Below are 16,082 nucleotides of genomic sequence, written 5' to 3' on the forward strand. Positions count from 1 at the left end.
GCAAGCGAAAACATGTTGAGGGGCGCTCGTAAGGAATTCGTTAATCGAGGGATTGCTCGTTAACCGAAGTGAAGAATCTTATGGAAGGTAATTCGTTAACCAAGGCGCTTGTTAACCGAGGGATCACTGTACAGGTACTCCCCGACTTACGAAGGGGCTAGGGACCGACATCCAGGTCGTAAGTCAAAATAATCGTAAGTCGGAAATGCTTAAATAACACATAGAAACTCGAAAAAAATAACACATTGAAAATCGAAAATGGATGTCTCTTTTTCTTCTCAGCACCACAAAACTCTCACTTTTAAGCTTGCCAGCCATTTTAAAGTGAATTACAGATGAAAATTTTGTCTGTGTACTGACTTTGGGACTCAAAAATACATAATTTGACCAAATTTTGGTACGACTGAGGCAGGTCGTAAGTGCGGGTGGACGTAAGTCGAGTAGGTCGTAAGTCGGGGAGTACCTGTACTGTACAGTAGTGAATGGCATAAAGCGAGGGTCATGTGTACAGTAAACATGTGCCATAGCAATAACACTCTGTCATAAAGAGGTCCAGTAAGCTTGGGCTAGATTTATGCAAGTTGTATTGGCACCTGTAATAGTACATTTAATGTATTGTTTTGCCTTTTTTTTACCTCGGCTTCGATGGTTCAGAATTTTCACTAATCCAGAACCAGTCTGGACCCAAGCTTCCTGGATTAGTGAGGTCCAACCTGTATTAAGATTTGGGGAAGCAGTTTCCAAAGCAAAGCAATTTAATTTTTAAATACTGTACTTTTATGACTCTTACCTCATTTGTGTTTTGTGTACAGTATTTTTCCATAATATTTAAACTTATTGGTATAAATGTGGTTTTCTGTAATCATAAAGACAAAAATTTGATATTAGGTAACAGGTACAGTACAGTATTGTGATTTTTATTGTGTAAGGTTTAGTTCTACATACAGTCTTAATTTTATTTATTAAAATCATTATTTAAAGGCTGTTGGTTGGTGAACTCCCTCAACATTTGGGGAAACACACTCAAGCCTTGGACCGCCTTAATGCCTTGCTGAAAAACTGTAACCAAGTAAGTCAGTACTGACACCTTTTTTAACCAAGCTTCGTAATAACGAGGCATATAAACTTTCAGTGACGTGTCTTGTTCTGAAAGCAACTGTACCATCTTTAGTTTATTTTTTTATGTACCAGGTAATTCAGAAATTTTTGTGATGATTAATAGATAAGCTTGTCATGATTATTTTATTTAGAATTACAATATACGTAGTATTAGTTATTGAAAATGTACCTGTACAGTAAAACCTCCATAACTTATAACTCTACAATTTTTAATTTGTCATAGTTTGGCTACTTTCAGAAATTACTAAACCTAAAGTTTGCATAAGCTGAAATCCCATAAATTGAACAATTATTTAAACTTAAAAAACAGAGACACATTCGACAAATTACTGTATACGGTACTGTTTTACCCTTAACTCATTTCTGCCACTATTTCATGACCTTCAAACATTAATCACTTATGAAACATAAAATAAAATTAATTGTCAAATTAAAGTCTAAGTTCAGTGGCTATTTGTGCTCCACTGCTACAGCCCCTTGACACTGTACATATCAGAAAAAGTCTTGTTTGTTTTATTGATAATCTACACTTTGGAAGGACTTTCAGACATTATCTCAACAATTCAGTACCTCAGTTATTTTAGATTTGGTTTGGATTTACATGTAGTCTACTCCTCTTCTTGCTTCCCTCAACTTTCTTTCAGTACACATACCAGGTATTTCCTAACTACTCTACAATTTCTAGCATACTTTTGCCAATTCTGAGGCACTGCAACAATAAACCTCAAAAAACTATATATATATATATATATATATATATATATATATATATATATATATATATATATATATATATATATATATATATATATATATATATATATATATATATATATATATATATATATATATATATATATATATATATATATATATATATATATATATATATATATATATATATATATATATATATATATATATATATATATATATATATATATATATATATATATATATATATATATATATATATATATATATATATATATATATATATATATATATATATATATATATATACATATATACATACATATATACACACAGTTACCCCGCTTAACACGGTTTCGCTTAGCGCGATTTCACGTATACGCGGTGCCTCGCCAGAGCCGAACTTTCACTTAACGCGGGTTTTTTCCACGTATACGCGCAGAGTGTCCGGCTCGAGAGCTATTTTTAGATTCGCCCCACCCGCCACCCTGCCTGCCTGCCTGTTTTAGCTCATAAAATTCATACAAATTACCCGGCCAGAATATAATTTACATTGCTGGAATTCTTACAATATGATGATCATTTTGAATATAAACATCATAGATTTTGCATTAGACATACAAATTTTAGATATAATGTTTACTCTGAGTAAATATGTTATTTTTTGTGCAAAATATATGACATTTGTATTCAAAATATTCCTGGTCTTACAAGGAATCCAGCAATGTCAATTATATTATCCTAACTTTAGTTTGAGGTATTATTTATTACTAAAAAGGTAAATATTCTGGTTTTCCCACACATCTGGTAGGGAGGGTTGGTGGGAGGTGGGGGGGAGGGAGGGACCGACCGACCATCTGTTACTGTGTGAAGAATATTTTTTTTTTTATTAACTGAAGATATTTGTTTTAGCTCATAAAATTCATACAAATTACCCGGTCAGAATATAATTTACATTGCTGGAATTCTTACAATTTGGTGATCATTTTGAATATAAACATCATAGATTTTGCATTAGACATACAAATTTTAGATATAATGTTTACTCTGAGTAAATATGTTATCTTTTGTGCAAAATATATGACATTTATATTCAAAATATTCCTGGTCTTACAAGGAATCCAGCAATGTCAATTGTATTATCCTACCACCCAACACCTCACCTCCTCTGGGTCTCTCACCTTCAACCATCTCAACACTCTATATACTGTATACAGGCAGGCACACCCAATAAACATGACATGACTTACAGCCTAACATAATGTTTGTTTATGTGTCATCCTTCTCATTACTGCTTGCGGTAACAATTACTCTCATCTTCTTTTTCAAGGTTTTTCAATCACACTGCATACAATCCTATACAGAATTATAATAACTCTTCCTGTAAATATCCTTTAGATTAATAGAACTGAATGTCAAAATAAATGAAGATTACAGTTACCTGTAGATACAGGTTCCAGGTACAGTACCTGTACTGTATTAACAAAAAAGAGGCTATAATTTACAGATACAGTACAGTTCTAAAGGTGTTTTTGAGAATATGTTTGGTAAAATTATTAAAGTTGTACAAATTTACATTTCTCTGTATATTTGACTACTGCACTATGTTTGTTGCAGATAATTGAGAACCTAAACAGTGGTCTAAGTGAAGATGGCAGCAACCTAGAGATGACTCCTAACATGCGGGATGACTCACTCAAGCTGTGGAAAACACGAAGACAAAGAGTCATATACTCAATCACAAATTGTGCTGTCAGTTTAAAGGTAAAGTCATATTTAGAATTTGTTTACATTATGCAAAAAAAATGGGAAGATTTTTCCATCTTCTAATCAAGAGTTTTCTTGAAAATACAGAACTCTATTAATATTCCAACCAGAATAGATTTGTAAGGAACTCATTTTCAAGACCCAAAGAAATGTGCTGTGACTATTTTCAGAGTGCATGCTGACAATTATGAAAGGCCTGCTTCTACAGGATGTGCATAACTATGGATAAAAGAGTCAAATGGAATATAAGTGCAAAATAATTTTTTTATTTAAGTTTATGCATGTTCATACCTCTACTTAGGTAACATTTTCATCAACAATTCTTTGTCTTTATGTTAAGTTATTAATTCATTTAAAGCAAATCAACAAGAATTTTTTTTTATCATGCTCCACAGATTTTAGGATTAGAACTCACAGTTGGTAAGGGTAAACTTAGTTCAAGTTCTAGCATAATATGGACTGGCTATGTGCACACCATACTTGCTGAATCCCCTTCCAAAGTCGAGGACATTACTGTGCTCCCATAAGTTTTTTGATAAATTATAACTGAATTGTGTGAGTATGAGCAAGTAAGTGATGGAACACTAACCATATAATGGTTTAAAGAAAATTGGTGCAAGAGATGACCCTTGTTTAATTAAGAGAACAGATGTTGAAGGTAGGTGTTCTGACATGACCAAGCACTGTACTGTATGATTTTGAAATTATCTGCCAGTGTATCTTTTGGAATTAATGTGTACATAAAGATGGAAATGAAACTCATTGCCATAAATTTATTATTTATATTACAGGTGTTCTGTATCATTTACTTGAATTTGTAATTTTTTTTTTTATTAGGACTTTCGTTTGGCTGGAGGTCTTCTGGAGCGATTGATACAGGAAGACCCAAATTCTGCTGCTGGACTATACTCAGCCCTGGGGCGATTGTGTTTACAACTTGGTGATGTAGCTGCAGCTCAGGTAATGGCATATATTAATATTTTACTTCCAATTATCTTTTAAACTATACATTGACTTGCTTCAAATAACACAATTGCCTGTTCCTTCCATCACATGTTAGTGGTACTATATATACAGTACAGTACTCTATAATATTAAGTTTATTAATAAGAATTCTTTGAGCAATCGGTTTCTGTAGTCTTCTGTTACACAGATTATTTTTTCATATAAACTTGATTAATGTAATTATGCCTTTGTATTACCACTTATTTTTATATCAAGAGTACATTTTTATATAATAAGTTGCTGCTAGGAGGGTAAAGCCATTTTTAACTCTCCTATTACTGTATGTGGAATTACTAGTACAGTACAGTGTATATTTTCACACCCATGGTCTGTTTATTTTTGACTGGAGAAATGCAAATACTGTAGATAGATAAAAAGTGATCAAAAGGCAGGAAAAAATGGTTGTGAATAAAATCAGACAGCTCAAAGTATCAAGTGATTACAGATCTCAGAATTAAGAAGGTAAAACTAATATCAAACTTGCTTTTGTAGTTTTGGTTACGTGTTACATAAATACCTGTAGATAAAAACCTGGACACAGACATGACACCTCTGTCCAGAATAAAAGAGGTAAATATGATCTTTGTATACTTACAATACTGTATAGTATTTGAATGTTATTTTGCATTAATTTGAGCAGATGGTTATATGTCACTGCGTGAAGGAGCTTCCCCCCATCATACACTGTAACTGGACTGTTAAATATTACAGCCTTTTTAATGTTTACTATTTTATTAATTCTTCTCTATTACTTCAGGACACCTTCAATCATTACCTAGAACACACTCCACCACCTCCCCACCACGACCCTGTTCAAGGCCTCCTGCATTCTGCATATATATCTATTGCACAGAACGCATTTAAGGATGCAGCTGAAATATTACAACAAGCCCACAAAATTAATCCCAACAATGGACTGGTAAGCCTTAATCTTCTCTCAAGACAATAATGACAAAGGGTAACAGATGTAGGATAGACAAGTCAAGACCAACCAGTTTTTTTTCTTCTAGTTATTCTGTAACCACTCTTAACATGTGTTCTACTGTAGTGTTCCCCTTCCACAAGGGCACACTACCTAATACTGTATTACCCTTCAGTAATACATTCATTCTTAAAAACCATTCAATGGTTTACTTCTCCAATAAATTTCTCACACTTTTTATCTCACCATCAGTCCTATATGGTGCCTTACTCACCCCACCCTTCCAGGCTTTCCCTGTTCCCTTTTATTGCACTACTCTTTCTTACTTTAACTTATGCACATATCACCTAAACAAACTGTGGTCAACCCTCTTTTCACTCCCATGTCTCCTACTGATATTTTGTGTTTCTTAATTTTTGCATTCTCTTCACCCAACATAGTGTTCTCGAGCACATAATTTCTGTTGCTGCTCACATGCTCCTTTTATCAGAATACTGGTATGTGAGAAGTTTCTAATGTATTTGTTGAAGGTGTCCCAAACTCACTTTCTTGTTAGGACACAAAAACTAATTAGCTAATACAGTACAGTTGTACCCCGCGTTACGCGGTCAATTGAACCCACAGGGTACCGCGTTAAGTGAACAACAGAACATATGGGATTAATTCCAATAGAGACTGGCCCGACCCCCAAACTCTACTTTTTCCGACACAATACCTATGTTCTAGTAAAAATAACATCTTAATTTTATGATGGTACATGCACACAATTAATACTTAAGAGAAATAGAGAAATACAGTTGCCAAGTTAATGTCCATTCAAATAATGGACTCAACTCCCTCCCCCTCTTCTCACACTACACTGCTGGCTCTTCCCTCTCTGAGAAATTTTGGGGGGAAAACCACTAGATTTTAATAAATAATACCTCAAACTAAAGTTAGGATAATATAATTGACATTGCTGGATTCCTTGTAAGACCAGGAATATTTTGAATATAAATGTCATATATTTTGCACAAAAGATAACATATTTACTCAGAGTAAACATTATATCTAAAATTGATGTATGATCATCTAATGCAATGTAAATTATATCTAATGTATGAATTTTATTAAAACAAATATCTTCAAAAAATATCACAGTCATGGTCGGTCCCTCCCTCCCTACCAGATGTGTGGGAAAACCAGAATATTTACCTTTTTAGTAATAAATAATACCTCAAACTAAAGTTAGGATAATATAATTGACATTGCTGGATTCCTTGTAAGACCAGGAATATTTTGAATATAAATGTCATATATTTTGCACAAAAGATAACATATTTACTCAGAGTAAACATTATATCTAAAATTTGTATGTCTAATGCAAAATCTATGATGTTTATATTCAAAATGATCATCATATTGTAAGAATTCCAGCAATGTAAATTATATTCTGGCCGGGTAATTTGTATGAATTTTATGAGGTAAATAAATAAAAAAAATTATACTTCACCTCGTATATGAGTAGATGAACCGCGTTAAGTGAAAGTTCGGTTCTGGTGAGGCACCGCGTATATGAGAAATCGCGTAAAGCGGGGTAATACTGTACAAGGTATTGATAGATAGAGAAAAGCCAATAAGAGATGTTGATGAATGTAACTGCCATTGTTTTTTCATATGTATACTGTACATGTAAATTATATAGAACAAATAACAATAAAATATTTAAAGAACAGATGAGATACCAATGATTATTGTTCATAAGAATTAGGAATGGAAAACAATTAAGTGCTGTGTATTACAAGGTTAGCATTTGAAGGTGACATATAATGAGAAATTCAAAATTTCATAAGAAAAAAACCTGCTTCTGTGCACAATGTCTCTGATTAGAGGAGAATAATATAAACATTTGTTGAGAGGATAATACAAACATTTTGCATACCTTTCAATTCTGAATTATATCTGTTTTACTCTACAGGTCATCAACAATTTAGGGGTATGCCTAATGTACACTGGTCGTGTAAGTGAGGCCATCACCTTGGTGGAGGGTGCCGTGTTTTCTCAACCCGAACGATTCCTCCATGAAGCTGTAGTGTTAAATTTAGCTACCATGTATGAATTGGAATCATCCAATGCTCACCAAAACAAGCTGAAGTTACTTTCTTTAATTGCACAGCATAAAGGTGACTCCTTCAATGTAGCAGCTTTGAAACTTCAGCCTCAGTAACTGTTTATATATACAGTATAGTAATTATAACCTGTCACAATAAATTTGAAATATTTGTATTTTAAACATAACTATGTTAAATATTGTGGCTAATAGCCTTCAGGGTTTGAACATTTTATCAATAATCATATTATGGATACATTTTAGACTTTTATGGTATTGGCATTTTTTTTATACAAGTCCTTACTGTAGTACAGTACAGTATGCTGATATTCCTCATTTCAGTGGTCTACAATCTTAGTATTGAGTATGAATAAAAATAGTTGGAATAAAATATAATCAGCTAAATAAAAGTCAAGCATAAGTAGCAATCTTTCTGTAGTTAAAGTGTTAGAGATTTAGATTTATTATCAAGATATGTAAATACATATGTAACTATTAAATAATCACAACTTAAAAATCTTAAAGTGAAAGCTTATTATAAATACAAATAACGTAAAAAAATTGTGTAAAAGTGTTAAATGATGAACTTCTTATTGTGTTTACGTACTGTGAAAAAATAATTGTGAAGTAAATGTTGCAATGTTAATAAATCATATAGAAAATGAGGTGGTATTGTTTTACTTACTGTGTAATAAAATATTTTCAGGGGACTCGTATACTGTACAATCAAAGACAAAAGTCGTGTCGCGGATTTGTCCTAAGATTAAATTTAACTCGTGAAACATTATGAGAGCCCTACCACAAGGCAGAGCGCACCAAAAGTTTTAGCCCTTCGGCATATGTTTTCACCAAATTTCATGACACGACTTTTGTCTTTCATTGTACATTGTAAAGGTTGTTGATTAACTGGAGTGTCATCCATAAAAAATAATACAGGTTAACCCTCGCTTTACGCGGTCCCACTTTACGCGTTTCCACGTTTACGCGGTACCCTGCCGAACACAGAATGCTCACTTTCCGCAGTGTGTGTACCCTTTTACGCGGAGAGCGGCGCGAGCAGGGTGCGCACAAGGTCGCCCAGTCATCAAAACATTACCGAGTTCTTCACCCACCACCCACCACAGCCGGCCCAAGTCAGTGATAGTGATAATGATAGTGAGGATATGGACTTATTTGGACTTTGAGGGGTTTGACAAACAGACCCTGCAAGCCTCTGTGGTGGATAGTGATACAATTGATACAAGTGATACAGGTGAGGGCCAATAATCTGCCCTCTGCCTCGGAACCAACCCCCCATTCCCGTGTGCCCAGCCATCTTTTCTACTAATGTAAGTGTTAAAAACCTAATATTATTGATATTTCTCTTAATTATTAACTGTGTGTGCATACCATCATAAAATTAAGAAGTTATTTTTACTACAACATAGGTATTGTGTCTGAATAAGTGGAGTTTGGGGGTCGGCCCGGTCTTTATTTCAATTAATCCCATATGTTATGTTGTTCACTTTACGCGTTTCTCACTTTACGCGGGCCGCCGTGGGTTCAATTGACCGCGTAAAGTGAGGGTTCACTGTACTAGAATTTATTAGCTTGATTTACATTCACCCAAATTTTTTTTAACCAAATACTGTTCTGTACTGTACTGTAAACAAAACAATGTAGCTCACTTCTTATTATGGTAAAACCTTCATTTCTATATGCTGAGCTACCTTTCAAAGATTGTTAACGTTACATAACTTAGAATTTCACAATTATTGTTAGTCTGCACTTTTTCCTTTGTTATTTTTCTTATTCTACTCCCAGACATTTATACAGTACATAAAGACTTCTTCAGCAATTAATTTGAGTGATATTTATGGATCATTAAACTTTGGTGTGGAAAATAGTCTGTAACTGAAATACAGGATATCAGAAAAATATTCTGCAACCTCATCCTGTGGTATCCTGTAAAACATGCTGTAAGATTGTACCATCGTACGATATGTTTTCCCATGTTGAGATGGGGGCTTGTCTTTGGCAGCGCCCGGTTGCCAGTCTCCAGCTGACGCTGTTAGAATAAAGTCTATAAAGAACGTGGTCTATGACTCCAACCTCTCACATGGCGCACAGTGAGTAGGATATGTCGGGGCCCGACACGCCATTACAGCCCTGACAAGAACGCTGACATGGCCCCTACACGTCCACGATTCTCGACGCCCTCAAGGGGACGCCAGGGCTTCTCTACACCGGCCGGGAACACCACGCGCGCCCAGCAGCAGGCCATGAGTGCATTGATGGCTCAGATGGCGTCTCTAGGTGCTGGCGGTGGTCATGCTTCTATGCCGGTCATGAAGCCCTCAGCAGCTGTCGCTCCAGAGAAGTGTGAGGCAGAAATGCCAGCAGCTGCGTTTAGGACATGGAGGCGGTCCATGGAGTCATGGGTGCTGTTGAACGGGTGGCCACAACTGGTGGCCACACTCCACATTCGCCTGAACTGCGTCCCCGCACTCCAAAGGGTGATTGACTCGAGATACCCCAGCGGTCAGTGGGAGCAGCTCTCGCCCAAAGAAGCCCTGGACGCCATCAGTGGAATGGTTCTTCAATCTTCAAACCAAGCTGTGAAATGGAACGAGTTTTTCAACAGCAAACAAGGTGAAGAGGAGCCCATGAAAAGGTATTTTCAACGATGCTTCTCAGAGGCAGTGGAGTGTGAATTTAAATGTCCCACCTGTGATAACGACCTCTCTGAGTACATGCTATTACGTAAAGTTATGGTGGGCCTGAGTAACCCAGTGTTGAAAAGGGAAATTTTCCAGGGGTACTCTAGTTATAATAGTGTTGAAGTGCTTAGAAACAAATGCATGTTATTTGAGGCAGCAGTGAGAGATGCTGGTGTATTGTGTCGTACGTCTGGCCAGGCAGTGGTGGGAACAGCCGCGGAGGCAGTGGCGGTTGGTGATGACGTCACCGGTGAGTCTGAGGTAGCTGCCGCCCGACCTCGACACCCCAGTCGCGCGCACTGTGGTAACTGCGGCGTGTCACATGCCTCTGGTAAAAGTAACTGCCCTGCAAGTGGGGCTACATGTCGCAATTGCTGTAAGGTTGGTCACTTCAAAAGGTGTTGTAGGAGTAAGTCAGCCCTAAGTGCTCCTGTGGATGTGTCAGGCGCTGTTACAGTGGCAACAGCCCAGCTATCCCGCCACCCCAGGTTACAAGTGTTCGTGTCCCAGGCCGGGGGCAATTCCCCCGCCACCCCTGTGCTGGCTGTAGCCGACACGGGTGCTATGGTGTGTGTGGCAGGCGCATCCCTGCTCCGGGACATCGGTTTGTGTCCGGGGCAACTTCGGGCCCGTAATGGCTTAAGGGACGTGGCGAACAAACAGCTCAAGTGTCTGGGGTCCGCCCCCTGCCGCCTCGTGGACGAGGGGTCCACCGTCCAGGAGGTCTACTTCGTGCAGACAGCCAAGGCCCTCTATCTGTCATTGGAGGCCTGCAAGTGCCTCAACTTGGTGCCTGTCGACTTCCCGCTCCATAGACGTGCTGTGGCTGCCGTGGGCGATGGAGGGGAGCGGCACACTGCCGACGATCTACCTCCGAACCGTTTACCTGAGAGCAGCCGTTTCCCGCCGAGGCCAGTTGAGATACCCTTGCCTCCTTTGGAGGAGAATGTGGCCAGGCTGGAGGCATGGCTACTCACGCACTTTTCGTCTACCGCATTCAACACCAGCAGGTCCCCACTGCCAGTCATGACTGGTCCCCCTCACCGTATCCACCTGACGCCCGGCACGACCCCCTACGCCTGTCACACACCCGCTCCCGTTCCGAAACACTGGGAAGCGGAGGTGAAGGCCCAGTTGGAGGAGGACGTCAGGAGAGGCGTCATCCAGCCAGTGCCTGCTGGTGAGGCTACGGAGTGGTGCGCCAGGATGGTCGTGGTGGCCAAGAAAAACGGTCAGCCCAGGCGCACTGTGGACTTCCAACGCCTCAATGCAAGCTGTCTGAGGGAGACGCACCACACACCTGCACCATTCGACATGGTGTCTGGGGTGCCAGTGCACTCGTTCAAAACCGTCGCCGACGCCTTTTGGGGATTTCATCAAGTGGAGTTGGAGGAGGAGAGTAGACGCCTGACCACATTCATCACGCCGTGGGGACGTTTTCGATACTGCAGGACGCCCATGGGACATTGCTCAGCGTCAGATGCTTACACCAAGAGGTTTGACGACGCTATTCAGGATGTGCCCCGCAAGTACAAGTGCGTGGATGACACTCTCCTCTATGACTCCAGTGTGAAGGGGGCGTTCTGGCACACTTACGATTTTCTGGAGACCTGCGCTCGCACAGGTATCACGCTGAAACCAGAAAAGTTCTTGTTCTGCAGGAGAGAAGCTGAGTTTGTGGGTTTCCTCCTGGGGTGGGACCTGTACCAGCCCACTGCCCAACGTCTGTCAGCCATCAAGGACTTCCCCATGCCGGATCAGCCATCAATCACTGACATCAGGTCCTGGCATGGCCTGGTTAATCAGTTGGCTCCCTTCCTTGCCACTGCACCTGTGATGGAGCCCTTCCGTGAGCTCCTCAAGAAGCCAGTGGGCAAGCAGGTGTATTGGGACGACCAGCTGCGGCTCAAGTTTCGCCAGGCCCAGGACACCATCTGTCAGTTGGCCAGAGACGGCTTGGTGTACTACGACAAATCCAGGCCTACGGCAGCTGTCACTGATTGGAGCAGGGAGGGCATCGGCTTCGTCGTCCTGCAACAATACTGTGCCTGTGCCTCTCCAGAGACGCCCTTCTGCTGCAGAGGAGGGTGGCGGTTGGCTCTGTGTGGTAGCCGACATCTGAGCACGGCCGAGGCCGGTTATGCTGCAGTAGAAGGGGAGGCCCTGGCTGTGGTGTGGTGCCTGCGCAAGGCCAGGCTGTTCCTCCTTGGCTGCCCGAACCTCATTCTGGTGACGGACCACCGCCCCTTAGTTGGCTTGCTAGGGGACAGAGCCTTCACGGATGTGGCGAATCCGCGCCTGTTCAGGCTCAAGGAGAAGACCCTGCAGTACCGATTCACGGTCAAATACTTGCCAGGGAAGCGGAACTGTGCAGCTGACGCCCTATCCCGCTTCCCCTCCCTCAGGGCGGCGCCTGATGCGGAGGACATGGACCAAGAGGAGGACCTGTGCGCTGCAGTGTGTGCAGTCACAATCGCAGCACTGGATCAGGATGGGTGCATCACTATGGACGAAGACACAGTGTGCAAAGCGGCGGCGGACGACCCAGTGTACCAGATTCTAGTGTCGAGGGTGCTGGCGGGCGACTGGCACCCCCACAAGTCACAGGAGGTGGCCTGTCTGCGCCCGTACTTCTCGGTGAGGGACAGGTTGGCTGTGGTCAGGGGTTTGGTCACCTACACCTTTGACCAGGGCTGCGTGCGCCTTGTCATCCCCGACTCCCTCCGCCACCGGGTCGCCGTTAACCTGCATGTGGGGCACCAGGGCCTCGACTCAATGCTCAGGCGGGCCCGGCAGTCTGTCTATTGGCCTGGCATGGAGGGTGACCTGCAGTATCATCGGTCCCGGTGTGCTGCTTGCGAGACCCACGCCCCTTCCCAGCCTCCGGAGTCGTTGGTTCTGACCCCAGCGCCAGACTATCCCTTTCAACAAGTGGTGGCTGATTTGTTCCACCTGCAGGGCCGCACGTACCTAGCATATGCTGACCGACTGACAGGTTGGCTGGAGATCGCCCACTTCCCCAACGAGGCCACCTCTGGAAAAATCATCGCCAGTCTGCGGGCCTACTTCACGAGGTGGGGGGTACCTGAGCAGATCTCCACAGATGGAGGTACCAACCTTGCCAGCCTTGAGATGACAGATTTCCTCAAGTCATGGGGGGTCGAGGTGCGCCTCTCGTCGGCCCACTTCCCCCAGTCCAATGGCAGGGCAGAGGCTGGGGTCAAGGCTGCCAAGAGGCTCCTCAGGGATAACACTGGGCCCGGGGGTAGCCTGGACTGCGATAGGACATCCCAGGCCCTCCTCCAGTACCTGAACACGCCTCTGCAGGGGGTGAACAAGTCGCCCGCCCAACTTGCCACCGGCCGCCAGCTCCGTGACGGCGTTCCCGTGGCCAGACAGCACTATAAGGTGGACCAGCACTGGCGGCGGGCACTTCGTATGAGGGAGGTGCGCTTGGCCGAAACACAGGATGGGGTCCTGTCGCGGAGGGAGGTATCCCGCCAGCTGGCTCCCCTAGTCGTGGGCACGCAGGTGCGTGTGCAGGACGCAGCTACCAAGCTCTGGGACAGGACAGGCATAGTGGTGGAAGCCCGCCCTCACAGGCAGTATGCCGTCAGGTTGGGTGGCAGTGGCAGGGTGTCCATCCGCAACAGACGCCACCTGCGAAACGGCTCCACACCTGTGCCTACTACTCCGGTGGTGCACCAAGCTGTGCCTCCTGGGCCCCCTTCTGCTGTGCCCTCCATACCCGCGCCCTCCTCCGCACCCACGGCCCCTCCCCAGTCGAGCGCGGCCAGGCCCAGGAGAGGCCGTAGGCCTCCGGGCTGGTTGACGGACTACGTGGTGTAGTGTATGTGATGTAAAATCAGTTTAGAGGTTTTTTTTTGTTTGTTTTTTTTTCCTTTGTTTGACTCGTTTTTCCTGCATTATTGTTGTTTTTATGAATGCATTGTTTTCCTTTTGTTAGTTCAAATGTGCATTGTCATTTCCTTTTAACTTGGGGGGGAGATGTAAGATTGTACCATCGTACGATATGTTTTCCCATGTTGAGATGGGGGCTTGTCTTTGGCAGCGCCCGGTTGCCAGTCTCCAGCTGACGCTGTTAGAATAAAGTCTATAAAGAACGTGGTCTATGACTCCAACCTCTCACATGCAAATGTCTCAATACAGTATTGCTTTCAAAATTATTTAAGCCACAGACATACATTTCTATATAAGTAAGACTTCCTAAGTTGGACTTCGGTTAGTTGGATTTACTGCTAAGTCGAACTCAGTTTGAGTTGCCGGCTCATTTGCCGAGTTATAACCAGCCAAGTCACTTGTCTCCGACCTTGATCATTCTGTGACACCTGGACTGCTGGATAAAGTGATGACATCCAGCAGTTATTTAATGGATTAGATAATGATTATTGTACTGTACAGTACTGTATACAGTTTTAAGTGATTAAATTTAAGTTTAGTGTAACTAAATTTACCTTGTACAGTCAGTTCTGCTATAATGCAATAGTTGTGTTCTTGTAAAACCTCACGTTCTAGAAATTCGCGCAATAGAAATAACAGGGCTTATGGAGAAAATAGGGTTAGGTGCAGATTACTCGAAATCGAAAAAAATTTAGTAGTTAGCCTAACACAAAGGATAGCACAGTCTAAATAAATGTAACATTCATATCTATTAATGAAATCATACAGTAAATGTTACACTTTACCTTGAAAAAATATGAATATAACTTGATGGGGGAGAAGGTTGATGTTGAGGTTGAGGAGTCGTGCAGACAGGATTTGACAGTGGTCATCATCAGTACAGGTTGTACCTCTCTAGTCCGGCATTCTGTGGTCCGGAACGATTTTAGTTTATCCAATAGGAAGATAAGTAGCTTTTTTTTTTTTAATACATCTGAATTATTATTATTATTATTATTACTGGAGTATTGCATTTTCGCCCCTCAGGCTCCAATGTGGGTCAGTGACCTGTGCCCGGGTGGGCTAATCCCCGTAAAAAAAAACAACAACAAAGCTGCGAGAAATTAAGGTTTGTTTACATCTGGCAGTTCGGCTCTCTCTCTCTGTTTGTCTATACAGTACAGAGTACAACATTTAACCCTTCAATATATATGAACAGTAAATAAGTGTTGCTTTCATATTCTTATGTAGAGTAATGACGATATGTTTTTACATGTGCTCACTTACATACGCGCAGTCTCACTTTTTTCTTTAACATTAATGGTTTGCTACTTTTATTGTTCTATTTATTAACATTAAATAACATTACTTAAAACAACCATATTAATTTTTACATTAATTTTACTACAGCTACAACCAGGGTCTTATTTTCTTGTTTTATATGTAGAACCAATCAGTCACTGGTTTTGTTATCAACGAAAACAATGCTGTCTCATTTCCTTCGTGTGTTTTAATATTCTACGTATTATTAATGAATTGTATTGCTCATTTTGCACACATAAACATTAATTCAATAAAAAAGACATTCAGTAATAAACAATAATGAATCTTTTGTACATAAGAGAAATGACGCTGTTTACACGATTGTGCACGTCGTCTGAACGTTGGCGAGCCGTTCAAACCCATCGAAATTCGAGTTTCCGCCGTCAAAATTTTAAATTATGTAGTGTTTTTTTTTGTGTCCAAATAAAAAACGGTGAATTAAAAACTCGTGAAATTTGAGAAGCTACTGTACGACATTTTAAACCCTTCAATATGTCTTCAAAGAGACCACGAAGCAGTGAAAGTGGTGCTAACTTAAGTGCAA

General features: G+C 41.1%; 1 protein-coding gene across 3 annotated transcripts in view; it reads left to right on the top strand.

Annotated features, from left to right (window-relative positions):
• The window catches only part of LOC121855595 (protein CASP-like), a 48,782-nt gene extending 40,501 nt beyond the window's left edge, over window positions 1–8,281 (top strand). The window contains exons 5-9 of one of the 3 annotated variants that reach the window (XR_006086818.1): window positions 982–1,069; window positions 3,451–3,597; window positions 4,438–4,560; window positions 5,098–5,175; window positions 5,363–5,496. Coding sequence is in view for 2 of the 3 variants with exons in the window: in XM_042350644.1 (XP_042206578.1) it covers window positions 982–1,069; window positions 3,451–3,597; window positions 4,438–4,560; window positions 5,363–5,524; window positions 7,485–7,733 (769 nt within the window). In the remaining variant the exon portion in view is untranslated. Of the gene's footprint in view, window positions 1–981; window positions 1,070–3,450; window positions 3,598–4,437; window positions 4,561–5,097; window positions 5,176–5,362; window positions 5,525–7,484 lie in introns of those variants that run through there. The other 2 variants (XM_042350644.1, XM_042350645.1) reach the window with 2 other exon arrangements.
• Window positions 8,282–16,082: the final 7,801 nt, after the last annotated feature.

Source organism: Homarus americanus, unplaced genomic scaffold, assembly GCF_018991925.1.
Source record: "Homarus americanus isolate GMGI-L3 unplaced genomic scaffold, GMGI_Hamer_2.0 scaffold48406, whole genome shotgun sequence".
NCBI lineage: Eukaryota > Metazoa > Arthropoda > Malacostraca > Decapoda > Nephropidae > Homarus > Homarus americanus.